The sequence below is a fragment of the Engraulis encrasicolus genome, chromosome 12 (genome assembly GCF_034702125.1).
Source record: "Engraulis encrasicolus isolate BLACKSEA-1 chromosome 12, IST_EnEncr_1.0, whole genome shotgun sequence".
Taxonomy (NCBI): Eukaryota; Metazoa; Chordata; class Actinopteri; order Clupeiformes; family Engraulidae; genus Engraulis; species Engraulis encrasicolus.
The window spans coordinates 905,001-922,500 of record NC_085868.1 but is presented as its reverse complement, the minus strand read 5'-3'; the positions used below and the strand labels follow the sequence as shown (position 1 = coordinate 922,500).

The window sequence follows — 17,500 nt, the reverse complement described above, 5'->3', positions numbered from 1 at the left end:
GTATGAATTATTATTTCAGTGTTTCTATAATGATGTGCACAGATTACACAGAAGGTCATTAAAAAGACTTCATTAAATTTATCTGTATGCAGGAAGGTTCAACAATGGCTGGCATTCCTCTGTTTCTCTCCTCACCCATGGTTCATGACCACAGGAAGTGTGAATCCCCTGTTGGTAATGACTGATCCAGTATGTACCTACAGTACAATTCCCAATCAGTGATGGTTACAGGCTGAGTTACAGTATGTCATGTAAGTGAGTACACCCCTCACATTTTTGCAGATTTGTGAGTATATCTTTTCATAGGAGAGCATTAAAGTCATTTCACTTTAACACAATGATTTTGACAACAATGACCTTTTAACAACATATATAACCGCTTACATTTCTTGTTCACTCAGAAAAAAAATCTAAATATAGTTCAATATAATCATGTTTGAACACTGCCCACAAAAGTGAGTACACCCCAGATTAAAATCCGGTAGAGAAGGGTCCGTGTTGGCTCGAATCGTCTCGAAATGAGAAGAGATTAAAAGGGAGGTCATTGATGTGCATTTCTTTACATTGAACTAATACATTTTGAAACAAAAGGGTAGTTCCTCGCGCTTCTGCTTTATCATCTGGTGCATCGACGGGAGAGAGGCAGGAAATCTTCACTTGAAGGACAACACCGGAGCAGCACAGATGTATTTCTTTGTGTTTTTATTCAAGTGCACAACATGACTAACGTTTCGATGGTTAGACCATCTTCATCAGAGTCCATGAGTGGAATGGAGAGAAGAGCCTAGTTATCTGAGGCCCTGATTCAGCAGGTGTAGGCCTATGCACCGTGGCATTAGGCTATTGGTCCTTCTCCCAAGGTCTCACTCAGGTTGCCCACACCCACAAACTATTTACAAAAACAAAAACAATGCACATATAAAGATGCAAATATAAATAAAATTACATATGAAAGGGAGGAACCAAGAAAGGAATCCCAAAAGCCCTATAATTGAAAAAAAATAAAAATAAACATATAGCCCACCAGATTTAAGAGTAGACCATTAACACCAGTTAAGGTACAGGATCATAACTTTAGGTGTATATCGCTCTAACATTACAGAAAACAAGACAGACTCAGCTCCTCATTGAGGCCAGAGGGTTCGAGTGAGTTCAGCGTATATATCCAAAAAGCTTCTCTGCATAAGAGTTTTTTAATCACATCTCCACCTCTAGGTGGAGTGACAACACGTTCTATGCCCCAAAACTTAAGTGAGGCTGGTGACCCATGTTTGGCTTCCATGTAGTGTCTTGCCATGGCATATGTGGTGTTGTTTGTGCGAATAGCAGTTTTGTGCTCGGCTATTCTCAATTTTAATTGTCGTTTCGTTTGGCCGACGTAAACAAGGCCACATGGGCATTTCAATAGATAAATGACATGTGTGCTGCTACACGTAATAAACGACGATATTTTATATCGTTGCCCTGTGCGCGGATGGCAAAAATATTTAGAGTTTGTGGAGTTTGAACAGTGTGAGCAGTTACCACATTTATAAAAGCCTATGGGTGGACTGGGAAGCCAGGTCGTGGGAGATGGTGTGTTCATATCTGAATGTACAAGGCGGTCACGGATGCTGCGGGCGCGTCTGAAAGTAAAAGTCGGTGGTTCAGAGCAAAACTCATTTAAAGCAGAATCACTTTGTAGTACATGCCAATGCTTGCGAATAATATTCTTAACCCGTCCAGCTGCTGGGGAATAACCAGTGGAAAACCCGATTTTAAAGGTTTTTTGTTTTTTTGTAGATTTGCATAACAGCGTTGACCGATCTGTACCGATCTAATACATTTTGAGTCTGTACCTGTCTTAAATAGATTGGTGTGAGATTTGAATGCAATCCTATGGAGAGTATCATGATCTGCTTCAGTAGTCATAGTGCATGTTGACATGCATGTTTCTTTTAGGTGTATTTCAGATTTCCAATGTTGCATTCATACATCCTCAAATACTTGAGTTTTTGATTGGTGCATCTCCCCAAGAGCCACCCACCGCCCAACCCTTCAACCAAGTCCCATCCTTCAACATTGCTTCATGGCATCTTCTGATTGGCCGTACTCACCTGTCGGCAATGCTGGCGGGTTTGACCTTGTCGATGATGATGACCTGCTTGTTGCAGTACATGGAGGTGGAGAGAGCCACGCCCAGACTGGAGCCCATCGTCTTGGCAACCTCCACCAACAGGGGACCCGTCGCCGTGGCTACAGACTCTGTGAGGGGGGTGGGGGGGGGAGTAAGGTAGTAGTATGGTAGACAGATTGGGAAAGAGAATGCAAGAGAGGAAAAAGAAAAAAGAAGGTCAAGGGAGGGGAAGAAAAGAGAGAGAAAAAGGAGAAAGGGACAGAGGGGGATAAAGAGAGGGGGCAGGAAAAACAAAAGGATAAAGAGAAAAAAAGAGAGATGGGGAGAAAAAGAGAAAAAAGGGAGCTCAGGGAGGGAAGAGATGAATGGAGGGGGGATGGAGAGAGGGGATAAAAAGAGGGAAAAGAGAGGGGGAAAACATTAGACATTCATATGACAAGGCAGCACCCTGAGTGGGTGGAATGGAATTACTTCCCTAGTGAGGGAACACACACATGCGCACGCACACACGCACACACGCACACACGCACACACGCACACACGCACACACGCACACACAGTGTAGTGACCTCCTGAACTCCAAACTGGCCTTCTGGAGGTAATTGCTTTGCATCGGCCTGTTGGAGCGGGTACTAAAAGCCCTTATTACGCCATACGTCTTTTGATGTGTGCGTATGTGTGCGTATGTGTGCGTATGTGTGCGTATGTGTGCGTATGTGTGTGTGTGTTTGAGAGAAAGAGTGAGCAAGACTAAAAATTGGACAACGTGTATGGGAGAGGGTGTAGTTGTTCTGTGTGTGTGTGTGTGTGTGTGTGTGTGTGTGTGTGTGTGTGTGTGTGTGTGTGTGTGTGTGTGTGTGTGTGTGTGTGTGTGTGTGTGTGTGTGTGTGTGTGTGTGTGAACAGTACTGCCGGTAGACAAACTATGAGGAACAGCACCATCTTTTCGCACTCATGGGTGTTCTGAGCAACCATTACGGGGAAAAATGGCATGACGACCCAGCAACACACACACACGCACACACACCCACACACACGCACACGCACACACACGTGCATGCACACACACACACACACACACACACACACACACACACACACACACACACACACACACACACACACACACACACACACACACACACACACACACACACACACACACACACTCACAGACACACACACGTGCACGTGCACACACACACTGGCAACCAATACAACACAGAAGCCAGCGCACCAGCAAAATCACACTTCCCCACCACACACAGCAAGAAGCTTAGGCTCATTCTGAGAGACAGAACTAAAAACAGACACAAACGCCAAGATAATCACACATGGTCACACACACGTGCGGGCGCGCGCACACACACACGCAAGCACACGCACACACACAAACAAAAAGACAGAGCGACAGCAAACAGCCACTCTGACACAGACACAGCTGGCAGGATCAGTGGGCAGGAGCGTGCCAGCATGAGGGGGCGTTTAGAGAGAGAGAGACAGACAGAGACAGAGAGATGGAATGAAAAGAAATAATGGAAAGAATGAGAGAAGTAGAGTGAGAGAAACTGTGAAAGGGAATAGAGAGACAATGAAAGAGAGAGGGGGGCATGAACAAATGCAAGAAGGAGAAAGAGAGGGAGAGTGAGAGAGAGAGAGAATAGGAGAGGAAGAGATATCTCTAGCGCTGATCACAGCGTTGTTTGAGACAGAACGAGAGAAACAGAGTGAGGGAACGAACAAATGAAAGGATGAAATATAAAATCAGGGAAAGACAGATCTCTAGGCTGCTTAGTGTTGAGAGCATTGATAGAGAGAGTAAGAGAGAAACACACAGAGAGGCAATGAACAAATGACGGAAGGAGAGAGAAGGAGAGAGAGAAGAGGAGAGTAAGCAAGATATCCCTTTGCTGCTTAGTGATGAGGAGAGTGTTGTTTGAGAGAGAGAACACGAGCAAGAGAGGCGAGAAGAGGAGAGATTAGAGAGAGAAATAGCTAGCTAGTATAGCATTGACGAGAGCATTGTTTGAGAAAGAGAGAGAGAAGATGAGAGAAGGATAGATCTCCAGGCTACTTAGCATCGACGAGAGCTTTGAGAAAGAGAAAATGAAGAAATGAAACAAGGAGAAAAACAAGGAAAGAGATAAGTGGCAAAATAGAGAGATAGAGAATGAAAGAAGAGAAGAGGAGAGAAAGAGCGAGATCTCTAGGCTGCTCAGTGTTGACGAGAGCGTGGCTTGCGGCAACAGCAGGCAGACAGATGCTGCTGAGAGAGAAGGAAGTCAACTCTTCCCTGCCTGCCAGCCTCCACAGTCAGTGTGTGCGTGCGTGTGTGTGCGTGTGTGTGTGTGTGTGTGTCTGTCTCTCTGTGTGTGTGTGTGTGTGTGTGTGTGTGTGTGTGCGCGACGTGTGTGTGTGTGTGTGCGTGTGTGTGTGTGTGTGTGTGTGTGTGTGTGTGTGTGTGTGTGTGTGTGTGTGTGTGTGTGTGTGTGTGTGTGTGTGTGTGTGTGAGAGGGGGAGGTATGAAGTATATTTTATCATATTGTTAGCTATAGAGTGTGTATAGCCCTATCTATGGCTTCTGCCTTTTCTTTTCCCCCTAGTACTTTGTGTGATTCCTCTAATTGTTTGTATGACTGCTTGTATGACTTGTATGAGAGAGAGAGAGAGAGAGAGAGAGAGAGAGAGAGAGAGAGAGAGAGAGAGAGAGAGAGAGAGAGAGAGAGAGAGAGAGAGAGAGAGAGAGAGAGAGAGACTTTACTTGACTCTACCAAAATAACCCCATCTCCCACCCCACCCTACCCTACCCTACCCCATTAAAACCACCCCTTACCAAAGAAACCTTAACCTACCACCCTCAGTAGCTGTCCACACCCCCTTATCCACACACCACTTCTTATCGAATAGTTCAAGATTGTCAATAGCCTGGTAGGAGGCATGCTCGACAGTGATCCTGGGCCTTGAACATTCCCACCCGGAGAGAGAGAGAGAGAGAGAGAGAGAGAGAGAGAGAGAGAGAGAGAGAGAGAGAGAGAGAGAGAGAGAGAGAGAGAGAGAGAGAGAGAGAGAGAGAGAGAGAGAGAGAGAGAGGGGGGACTATATGAGTGTTTTGATAATTGTTTTATGTGTATGTTCATATGTTTTTGATGGTTTTACTTTATCATTACCTAGGTTATGTTTTTGGTTGAGTTGGTTTGTCTGTCTGTTTGTTTTTCCATTTGTCTATTTGTTTGTTTGTCAGCAGGATAACTCAAAAACAATTGATTTTATTCTGGTGGTGATCCGGATCACAAACTGGAACCAGGACCTTTTTTCACCATTGCTAGCCTAGGAATCGGCCCTAGTGACCGCAAATTGAATTGCGGCCCTTTTTAAAGCTTCTTCACAATTGCTAGCCTAGAAATCTACACGCCCCTAGTGACCTGCAAATTGACAGGGGCGAATTTTGACATTCTAGTTTCTAATTACACAAAAAGAAGGCAGAAAGACTTGAAATAAAAATAGTGTGTAACATAGTCAAATGTTCTATCAAACAGCTTCCTTGGCAGAGGTCTGCACTCTCAGAGTGTATCTAGTTTTATTTATTTCATTGTTTTATGCCCTGTCAGGAACTACAGATGCAAATTAGCCTAAGGCTAACTCTGGTACAATGCATGAAATGGCAACATTAATTGTACATGGTCTCTAAAACTGAATTTAATTGAATAATGACCAGCTACAGATGGGATTGGGAAGAAAAGCATCGTGAAAAAAATTAAGAGGAAGGAAATGGAATGCTCTCGCCACTGATCTCACCTTACCTCAGTCTTCTCTCTCACACACACGCACACACACACGCACATGCGCACACGCGCACACACGCACACACCTCTCCCTTTGTTCCTCATGTAATTGGCATGCTCTCTTTCTCACTCTCCCACTTGGATGTCTTCCCCCCTCCCTCTAACTCCCTTACTCTTTTTTTTCTTTGTCTTTGTTCTTCACTCTTCTCATCACATTCCATCCTCTACTGAACCATCAAGCATCCTTCCCCCCCCCTCTCTCTCTCTCCTTCCCTCCCTCATTGTTCTCCCTGACTTGTCATTAGTCAGTGGTTCCCAAACTTTTTTTTCTGCTGGGACACCCCTTTGGACCATTTTTTTTTTTTTTTTTTTTTTACAACACCCCTGATATTCCAAATGCAAAGTATTTGTCTATTAATATTGCAAATGTTTAATTTGGTAGGCCTACTCACCAAAGGAAAAGTATAAATATGCTTATTTACCATACACCATTCTTTGGGTGTCTTCATAGATATGTTTACATGTATTTGGGTTTCATGCAAGCATTCCCCTTTTCTCCAAAAGCCTGCAGGACCTCCACCGTGATCTCCTCCTATGGTTCCCGACCCCCAATTTGGGAACCACTGCCTTTTCCAGTCTTTCCCCATCTTCTCTTTCTCCTCCCATCTACTGTAAGTGTAACTGTACTACGCCATAGGACGTGATGTGCGTTTGGCTCCAGTTTCAAAAGATAAAAGGGAGCATGACAGATGTGGAGCAGCAGAGAGAGAGAGAGAGAGAGAGAGAGAGAGAGAGAGAGAGAGAGAGAGAGAGATGATGCATGCATTATGTATGTATGTGTGTGTGTGTGTGTGTGTGTGTGTGTGTGTGTGTGTGTGTGTGTGTGTGTGTGTGTGTGTGTGTGTGTGTGTGTGTGTGTGTGTGGGTGTGTGTGTGTGTGTGCGCACGCAAGCGAGTGAGAGACGAGAGAGAGAGAGAGAGAGAGAGAGAGAGAGAGAGAGAGAGAGAGAGAGAGAGAGAGAGAGAGAGAGAGAGAGAGAGAGAGAGAGAGAGCATAACATTTAGAATCATAAAATGAGACAAAAGTAAAGGATACAGAAAAGAAGAGCTGGAGGGGGAATGTAATGATGGAACAGCCAAATGATTAAACTTTTTTTTTCCAAAAAGATTGAAAAGAGGAAAATGACAGGAAGCACAGACACGAGGCATGAAGGAAAAGGCTTGTTTCTTTCATATTCCTCATCCCTCTTTCACATTACAGTAATTCAAGCAGGCAGACCCAGAGCCAAGATTGCCTATAACAGACCATCTTTATATGACATATCATAAGATGATGACACCTTATAGACTAATAAAAATGCTTAAGGTAGCTGAGAGAAGACTTACATCATACTTTATTGAAAACGGGTTGCTGTTACATTTCATATTTCCCCAGTTGATTTTAACACTATTTACATAGTACCACACTTTCAACTAGCACTTTCCGAAGGACTAAGCAAAATAACCCTGACTGATGACATCATTTAAATGCATAAATGACAAAATCACAGTTGATGAATACAGATCAATTTAAAATCAACTCAAAACTGTTTTTAACCCTGGTAATGCAAACTTTCAATGCTTGCTGTATGTAATTCAATTGCTACCGTAGAACATACACTTAACTCTGCAATCTCCTTCTTGGCCTCACAAGGAACCCCTTTCCCCCTTAATTGCCCTGTTTCATTAGCCAGGTTACTGTGAATAACCAGATGAAGATCAATTCAATCAAGAAACTAAAGTGTGTGTATGAATCTGTGTGAATGTGTGTGTGTGTGTGTGTGTGTATTTGTGCGTATGTATGTGTGTGTCTGCATGCTGAGTGTGTGTGTGTTTTTGTTTGTGTGTGTGCTTTCTCTCCTTTTCCTCCAGCATCAAACCAGCCCTCTAGTGCTGGCTAATTTGGCTAGGGCTTGTTGTGGTGCACCAGCGAGGCTATTTATCTCTGCCACGCAGCTCAAAGGATAGGAGAGCTTTTAATCTAAATAAATGGAGAAGACACTGCAACGATTTTGGATCTTGAAAGAAAAATCATTGAGTCAGGGTTTTTATTGCCGTGCTTTTTTCATCTTCTGGCAAAGGGCAACTTCTTGAGTGCTTGTAAAAATGATTTCATGATAGCCGCACTACGTGAGTCTGCATTTGTGTCTGTGTGTGAATGTTTTAATCTCTGTGCATTTGTGTACCCCATGCATATAGTATAGTATAGTATGTCTGTCTATGTGCGCCCATGTGTTTGTCGATGTGTGTGTGCATGTGTGTGTGTCTTGTTTTCACTCAGGAAACAAAGCAATTACTTCTGGATGACGACATAGCAACGGCTTCAAAGTTGATGCCCATTCCTCACACACGTGCACACACACAGTCGCACACACAGGCACATGTGCACACACACACACATGCACACGCACAAACATATTAGGAACATCCTACAGTATTCAATGAATCCAAAATATCTTTCCATTGCATCATCTTCTTATTGTTTGGCTTTTACTCTCAACAAGCACACACACACGCACCCACACATGCACGCACACATAGTATTAAGGGATTCATTTACTGACAATGATATCTAGAAATACCTTGTGATTTAAAAATGGATATAATCTTCAAATACCAAAACCCATCTCAGGCAAAGCAAGAGGGCTCGGCAAATGTGATGATAGACGTGGGAAATGTGTTATTGAAATATTACTTGCAATAAATAAATAAAGCAACAAACAAACACAAGTTACACGTCATGAATAACAATCTTCACCGATTGGTTATGAAGAAGGAACTATCATGAAAATGTTACAGTTCAAGAAAGGAGAGGGGCATAAATACGTTGTGGTTTTGAAACATGATTCTCTCGGATAACATTGGTATCAGAAAGAAATACACAAACGAATTTAGAATTGAGTTTAAAACTCTTCTGATAGTCTATACATCACTAAATGATGTAGACCCTAAATATATTGCAGATATGTTAGAGCAATATCACCTTAATCGATGTCTTAGGTCCTCAGAGTCTCCTCTATTGGTTGTGCGACAGGGTGAAATGACATTTAGTCATTATGCTGCCAAATGTTGGAACCAGCTTCCTGTCCATATTAGAACTGCCCCAAAAATATCATGTTTTAAAAAGAAATTCAAAACAGCTTTATTTTATTAACACATTGGATGATTGTTATGTATGATAATATGCTATACAGTAAATACTTTTGTTATTGCTAAATGAACAAACAAAATACCATTCTACTAGAGATGCTCCGATCACCATTTTTTGGCCCGATCACCGATACCGATCACAAAAAATCTTTATCTGCCGATCACCGATCATTGCCGATCACAGAAATGATTTCCTATTTTTTAATACCCTATTAATTATCCTTATTGAATACCATTTCTGCCCATAAACCAATCAATCTTAATTTGCACATGGCGCTCTCACAATGTAGGCCTATTATTAGGCTATTATTATTATTATTATTATTATTATTATTATTATTATTATTATTATTATTATTATTATTATCTTTCAGACTAGTGTTGGTAATATAGCCTACAAGTAAGTCTACAGTATTAATCAATTTATAAGTTATTGCATATAATTACTAAACTATTTAAGATTTAATTAAACTGAAACATTACATCAAATAGTCTTCTACATAGGCCTACGAGAAAAAAACCCTGTCGCTTTAAATGAGCAGCCTCGTGAGGAGAGCCCCTCCCCTCTCTGTCACCGTCCACAGCTGCAGTGCTCCGCTACCGTTCTGAGTCTGAGCTCTCTCCCTCTCCCCTCATCTGTCGCTGTTTGGTGTTTCAGCGACTATCAAACTAATCGACTGACTGTCAATTACAACTTTGAAAACAATAACGTTGACATGTTTGTGCTGACAACGTGAAGTTGTCGCGTGCTGACCGAGGCAACTACACAGGTTATAATGTAAAATGGCTAACTGGCGAGGAGTAGTCAATCGCAAATTAGCCTACATTGAAACTGAAACACTTGATTAGGAGATTCTACATACACAAAACAAGAAGAAAAACTTCACTTGAAAGAACAGGCAACACGCACAACACAGAGTGTCTGCGAGGAAAGCCCCTCTTTCTCTGTAACACTGTCATAGATTGTAGAATTCCCTGCACACAGACTCATTGAGTTTCACCGTCCAATCCCCCTCTCTCCTTATGTTGCTGTTTGGTGTTGCAGCGACTACAAACTAATGAACTGGCTGACAATCAGGCTACAACTTTAAAAACAATATCGTTGATATGTTTGTTTTGGAATCGTTTCGTTGTTGCGTGCTGACTGGCAACTGACAGGCTGTAGGCTAACTCAAAATAGCGAACATAGCGAGACAGAAGCCATTCACAAATTACAAGCGTCATGTAAACGGCGCATGGATCGGAAAATCAGATCATTGTTGATGCAGATATGATTATGAATGGTGAAAATGAAGGGGGGAATGCCGAAAAGTTATAGACAAGCAAAGATGCCTTATTTTGGTGCAGCAGCTGTGTAGAGCCAGCGCTTACATGCAGCGCCAGGTGTAAAGGCAAAATGGTTGCGTGAGGAATTTAATATCTCTCGATCGTTTTTTTTGATCGGCATGTTTTTCGATCACCCATCAGGCTATTTTTGGCCATTATCGGCGGATCATGATCGGCTGCCGAGCGATCGGAGCACCTCTACATTCTACACATCACGTACTACATGTAAGAATTCATTATTTTATCCACAACTGTGCAATGTTATGAAGGGTTTTGGTGTGTTCCCTCCAGAAGAGATTTCATACGCATGCATAACACACAAACTCGTAGGTACACGAACAAACGTCAATTTGGCCTATTGCTTATAAAATACATCTATTTACAGACAGATCCATCTCTCCCTGGCCTACACACACACACGTGCTCGCACACACACACACACGCACACAGCTCAATCAGGCTCTTGCTGTCTGACATTTGCAGAGCTGATATGAAAAGAAAAGCTATCGACCCTCGACCGGGGAGGCTGGCAAATAAAATGTTAGTTTTCCGTAATGGCCAAATCATTAAGGCCCTTCTTCATCCACAGCCCCACAGACAACACACACGCACGCACACGCAGCACAGGCATGCAGGCACACGCACGCACGCACACACGCACGCACGCACGCACGCACGCACGCACGCACGCACGCACGCACGCACGCACGCACGCACGCACGCACGCACGCACACACACACACACACACACACACACACACACACACACACACACACACACACGAACCCCCACTGACAACGCTACTGCAGCTCAGGCCTCTAATTGACACCATCTCTTCACTACTCCACATCTCCCTCTCAAACACACACGCCTATTATTTAACCATGCATGCACACACACAAACCAATAGTAGTGTAATTAACCCCTCAGTACAGAGCCTATATTACAACATTACAGTCACAAAAATTGTAATGGCTATGTCTTTATCTGTTATTTAAGGCTCTAGTCTGTCAGAGCAATGTTGCTATGATGTAGTTGAGTATTTTCAGCAAATAGTCAATAGGCCTGCCAGCGACCACATCTGCAGTAAGAGGCTACTAATAAAAGTATTACAGTAGCATGACTTCCCAGGTTAAAAACAAGTGTACTTAATATATACTTAATAAGTATGCATTTTTGTATTTAAAATATACTTCAAAAGTGTGTATTTAAAGAATGTTATTTTGGGACAACTTATAATATACTTAAACACACTTGAAATATGATTAAGTACAGCTTAAACACATTTTAAGTTGACTTTTTTGTACTAATATCAAACTTTGTACAAGTGTACTTAATATACTAAAATCATACTTAACTTTAAGTACATTTCAAATATACTTTCTAATACAAAACTTTAGCACATTACTTTAAAAATACAAATACACTTAAAATACACTTAAAATACAATACATTAATAGTATGTTTTCTAATACCACACTTTTGCACATTACTTTAAAATAACAAATACACTAAAACTATACTTAAAATACAATACACTAATAGTACACTTTCTAATACCACACTTAGGCACATTACTTTAAAAATACAAATACACTTAAAATACACTTAAATACAACACACTAATAGTTTATTTTCTATTACCACACTTTAGCACATTACTTTAAAAATACAAATACATTTAAAATACACTTAAAATGCAATACACTAATAGTGTATTTTCTATTACCACACTTAAGCACATTACTTTAAAAATACAAATACACTAAAGCTATACTTAAAATACAATACACTAATAGTACACTTTCTAATACCACACTTTAGCACATTACTTTAGAAATACAAATACACTTAAAATACACTTACAATTCAAAACACTAATATTATATTTCTAAAACCACATTTTAGCATATTAGGCCTACTTAAAAAAAAAATACAAATACACTTAAAATACACTTAAATACAATACACTAATAGTATATTTTAAAAAACTATATTGAAGTACATTACTTTAAAAATACAAATGTATTTAAGAGGTGATTAAAATACACTCAACTATAAGTATATATAAAAAAAACATATTTAAGTACTGTACTTAAAAAATATAGTGTACTTAAAATATACTTTTCCCCTTTCCCCTCTCAGTAGTAGTCGTGCCTGGCGTCTCTTATTCGTTCTTCTTGCTGTTTGCTCTGTGGTTTGGTTTTGGAGTTGAGAAACTATCTGGTAGGGAGTTTTAAATCTCTTTTCTATCATCTCTCTCTCTCTCTCTCTCTCTCTCTCTCTCTCTCTCTCTCTCTCTCTCTGTCTCTCTCTCTCTTTTGAGGGGATATTCTGTTTGCTGTGGGGTTGATGTGAAACGATGTTGTTGGGACGTTTCGAGTTTTAAATCTCTCTCCTTTGCTCTCCATTTTGCTCTCTCCATTTTGCTCTCTCCCTTTTGCTCTCTCCCTTTTGCTCTCTCTCTCTCTCTCTCTCTCTCTCTCTCTCTCTCTCTCTCTCTCTCTCTCTCTCTCTCTCTCTCTCTCTCTCTCTCTCTCTCTCTCTCCCTCTCATCCCTGGGCTTCTCTCTCAAAATTCCCCCTTTGATTACTTTTCCCTTTCTTAACTTTCTTGTTTGTTCAGTTTTTCTCACTTTTTCTTCATTTTTGTTAGCACGCTTTCCATCTCTTTCTTTCTTTCTTTCTTTCTTTCTTTCTTTCTTTCTTTCTTTCTTTCTTTCTTTCTTTCTTTCTTTCTTTCTTTCTTTCTAAATCCTTAGCTACTAGTGGTGCATTGAATGAGCTCACATTTTAGTCGGCTGCTAGCAAATGCCAGGTGACGACTCCTGTCAGACCAATCAATCGCCTCTCTTTCAGCGCCATCAAAGCATGTGCACACACACACAAACACACACACTTGCAGATAATATCCTCGAAACTCTCGCGCAAGCAAGCACGCACGCACGCACGCACGCACGCACGCACGCACGCACACACACCCTGCCTCAATCCCTCTCTCAATCTCTCTCTCTCCCTCTCTCTCTCGCACACACATGGGCACACACACACACTCCCGCCCCAGGCACCCCCTGTCTCCACGTGAGTGAGAGGCTGAGCCTTTAAAAAGACCAAAAGGGACCAAAGAGACCCATGATTTCTGTCTCTGGGTCTCTCTGAACTTTACGCACGTAGTCTGCCTTCCCCCATAGCTGCTGGATTCGAATACTAAGTAGGAACAGGTCTGGCCACACACTGGGAACCTGCCTCTAAAGCCGGCTATTACCAGCATCATTCACTGGGAAAAAGAGCACTGTATTTGTGTGTGTGTGTCTGTAGGGGAGTGAAGGATCGGAAGAAAGGGATGATGAGTATTATGTGTAGGCCTATGTATGTTTGTGTGTTTGCATGAGAGCGAGCAAGCGAGTGAGAGAGCGAGTGACAGAGTGAGAGAGAGAGAGAGAGAGAGAGAGAGAGAGAGAGAGAGAGAGAGAGAGAGAGAGAGAGAGAGAGAGAGAGAGAGAGAGAGAGAGAGAAATCTTAGTTTGGTCCAGCAGTGACTTACATTATATGTCGTTTCGATGATTTTAACAGAGATCTGATTGGTCTGTGATGCAATCACTCACCCAAAGACAAGCAGAAGATTAGCTGAGTGAATGGCTCATTGGGTAGCAGAAGAAAGTGTCACTCTAGGGCTGTCCATGACCAAGGATTTTGTTGGTCGATCAAAGGAAGTCATTTACTCCGACTAATTGATTAATCGCCCCCCAACCTCAAAGTTTTTTTAACATCACATTTTGACCGAGATAGCCCTACTAGGTATAATATGATAATTCGAAGTTCGAATTCACATAGTTTTAGCCATTGAAACACATAACAAATGAATTAAAATTAATATTCGGTGATGGAAACAAACTGCGCATGGTAGAGATGCCACTCGCTGCCTGAAAGCAGAAGTGTAGCCCAACTGGAGGGCAGAATCAATATCCCTCCGTTGTCTGTCATACCTTTAATCTATTTGGACATTTGTTGCAGCGTTACTGTAGGCAATTAGCCTGGGAACACCCATACTGCCTTACGTTCTACACAATCGTTTCGATCTGAAAGACACTTGTGATTAGGTCTGGTGGTAACCAGGCAATTAGGCTATAGTTGTTCACTGGAATGTCCATCAAGCACTTAGTGTCTGTTTATGGTCTTAAATGATACGCAGCGTTTCCCCTTTTAAATGACCCACGCTGGTTTTGTTTATCGCTGGACTGGAGTCTTGACAAGAGTTGCCGTTCAGGGCAGCAAACAGAATTCTGATAAGTTGTCTGTGAATGACTTAGGGTTACAACGTACACACACCCCAAAATATGTTCGTATCTGGTGGTGGTTCTTTGGATGTTGGCCAGCACGGAGTAAAATTGTACAGCCAAGTGATAAAGCAAAGTGGTATGGAAGCTAACGAAGGGCGAGTTAGCACCATGACGTTGCAACAGCATTTTGGAGCTTCGGATTATGCGCCGACGTGTCTTCACTCTTCACACTTTTTACACCGTATGCAATAAACGGATAATTATGCGAGATGAGACCGAAGCAGGCGGCTCCCTGGAGTTTTGTCAACCAATGGAATGAACGAGTCGAGTGAGGCATTGTAGCAAACGGTGCCGGTAGAACTAGACCTGTGTATGCATGTGTATGAGAGAGGGAGGGAGAAGAGAGCAGCATCTGCCATGGTGGTGAACTTACATAATTCAACGCACCTGTCGCTCGAATTCGCGTGGTTCTTCTCGCCCGACGTTAGTGACCACTGACTGACAAGCAATCTGTATCCTTTTCAAAAAGGATCCCATGTTTTAGAGCTCCTTCCAGACATGGCCAAAATAACTTGAAGCCTTCTGTCAAACAAATCAACAACACGTCTTCCTTTGTCACGCTCTTCAAGTCAAGAGTCCTGAAAGTCCTTAGACGAGACGCTGTTTTTTTTTTCCCCTCCGCTGCGACCAATCGACCAATGGGATTCGGTCAACTAGAATTTTTTTTGGTCGACCAACAATTAGTCGATTATTTGCGAACAGCCCTAGTCACTCACATAACGGAGACAGTATTTTCGATGAGTAAAATGGTCTCCTTAAAAAGTTTGACTGATATGATTTTGCAAAGGAAGCACCACTCAATCATGAAAGAGACATCATATGCACAGGGCTCAGAAGCATATGATTGGCTAACTGAGTGGCAGATATACCGCCTGCATGTATAGCAGAGTGATCCGATTGGGCCATGAGCTTGTTATTAATCCACGATAGAGACGTCGTACTAGATGACCATTGTGGGTTCCTGTCCTGAACTGCTTGAGGATGCTCATGGCCTCAAAGGAATATCATTAATTGACCACGCTTTTAAACTGATTTGTGTACCACTGAGAATGACCTGTTTGGCACATGTGGTTGTCACTCACCCATAACGGAGACATCGTATTCGATGAGGAGCGTGGCCTCCTGTCCGCACTGCTTGAGGATGCTCATGGCCTCCGCGTGAGACGTGCCATGCAGACGGATCCCATCGATGCTCAGCAGACGATCACCCGGCTTAATGGTGCCCTCCCTAGCGGGGAGAGAGAGAGAGAGAGAGAGAGAGAGAGAGAGAGAGAGAGAGAGAGAGAGAGAGAGAGAGAGAACAAAAGGGAGAGAGCAAAATGGAGAGCAAAGGAGAGAGATTTAAAACTCGATAGGTCCCAACAACATCGTTTCACATCAACCCCACAGCAAACAGAATATCCCCTCAAAAGAGAGAGAGAGGAAGAGAGAGAGAGAGAGAGACAGAGAGAGAGAGAGAGACAGAGAGAGAGAGAGAGAGAGAGAGAGACAGAGAGAGAGAGAGAGACAGAGAGAGAGAGAGAGAGAAAGAGATGATAGAAAAGAGATTTAAAACTTTCTACCAGATAGTTTCTCAACTCCAAAACTAAACCACACAGCAAACAGCAAGAAGAACGAATAAGAGGAGAAACGAAGAGGGAGAGGAAGAGATCAATGAAAGGAGAGGTGATTGGGACAGAAAGAAGGAAACAACAAGAAAGAAAAGGATTAGGTACAATGGGAAGGAAGGAGGGAGAAAAACAACAAGAGACACACAGAAAAAAGAGCAAAAACAGAAAACAGATAAAAAAAACAAGTTAAGTCAGCTGAGGACAAAGAGAAAACAGACACAAAGAGAAAGTAATGAGAAAGAAATAGATGGTTCAACAAAGAACAGACAGAACAATGGGTAAAACTAATAAAAATGTAAGAGAGAAGAACAGAGGTAAATAAAGGACAAGACAACAAAGTAAACAAAAAAACACACAACATAATTTAAAAAAGAGAGAAATAAAAACAACAAATGGCATTGGGGAAGACAGCTTTTAGAGAACAGAGACACACGCAATCAGCTGTCACAGAGAGAAACAGACAGATGGGAGAAAAACAAATGTATATAAATAATGGAAAAAAAACCCAAAGCCTCCTAGACCAAATGTTTTCATATGGCCTCCTCCGACAAAATAAAGAATAAACACATTGACCAACAAATGGGTAGACAGAGCAGTGGGATGCAGAGTTTAAAGGGCAAAATAAACACCAAAGGAGTTGGGGGAGGCTCAGCAGACACTCTGTAATCCCTCTATGTCTGCCTGCCTCCCTGTCTCCCTGCCTGCCTGCCTGCTGGAGGATGTTGGACTATAGTGATTCAGTCTGCCTGTCTGCCTGCCTGCCCATTGACATTGTGAATGAGCTCAGAGCCCTTATGAACAAAAAAAAGAGAGAGGCAAGACACACTGAACTTCTGTCTGTCTCTCATTGGTGCTTTCGGTCAGCTTGTCTGTCTGTCTGTCTGATGTCTGTCTGTCTATCTGTCGGTCTGTCTGCCTGCCTGCCTGCCTGCCTGCTGTGGATGCCAGTGTCTCTGTCTGTCCTGGGTGTCAAGGACCCCACTGATTCTGTAAATGAGTCAGCGATCACGCCAACACACTAATCTATCCCTTGTCTGTCTGCCCAGTCTGCTCTGTCTGTTCTGTCTACTCTGTCTGTCTCTCCCTGCTATCCATCCATCAAGGGCAGTACATTAACTAGTAGATATTAATCTAACTA

The 17,500-nt window shown here is 42.3% G+C and overlaps 1 protein-coding gene across 1 annotated transcript in view; it reads right to left on the bottom strand.

Moving 5' to 3' along the window:
- grip1 (glutamate receptor interacting protein 1) overlaps window positions 1-17,500 on the bottom strand; it is a 426,493-nt gene that overhangs the window by 161,851 nt on the left and 247,142 nt on the right. Inside the window, exons 7-8 of the mRNA XM_063212629.1 lie at window positions 15,835-15,980; window positions 2,097-2,244 (exon numbers count right to left, since the gene is read on the bottom strand). Of these exons, the coding sequence (XP_063068699.1) occupies window positions 2,097-2,244; window positions 15,835-15,980 (294 nt within the window). The remainder of the gene's footprint in view (window positions 1-2,096; window positions 2,245-15,834; window positions 15,981-17,500) is intronic.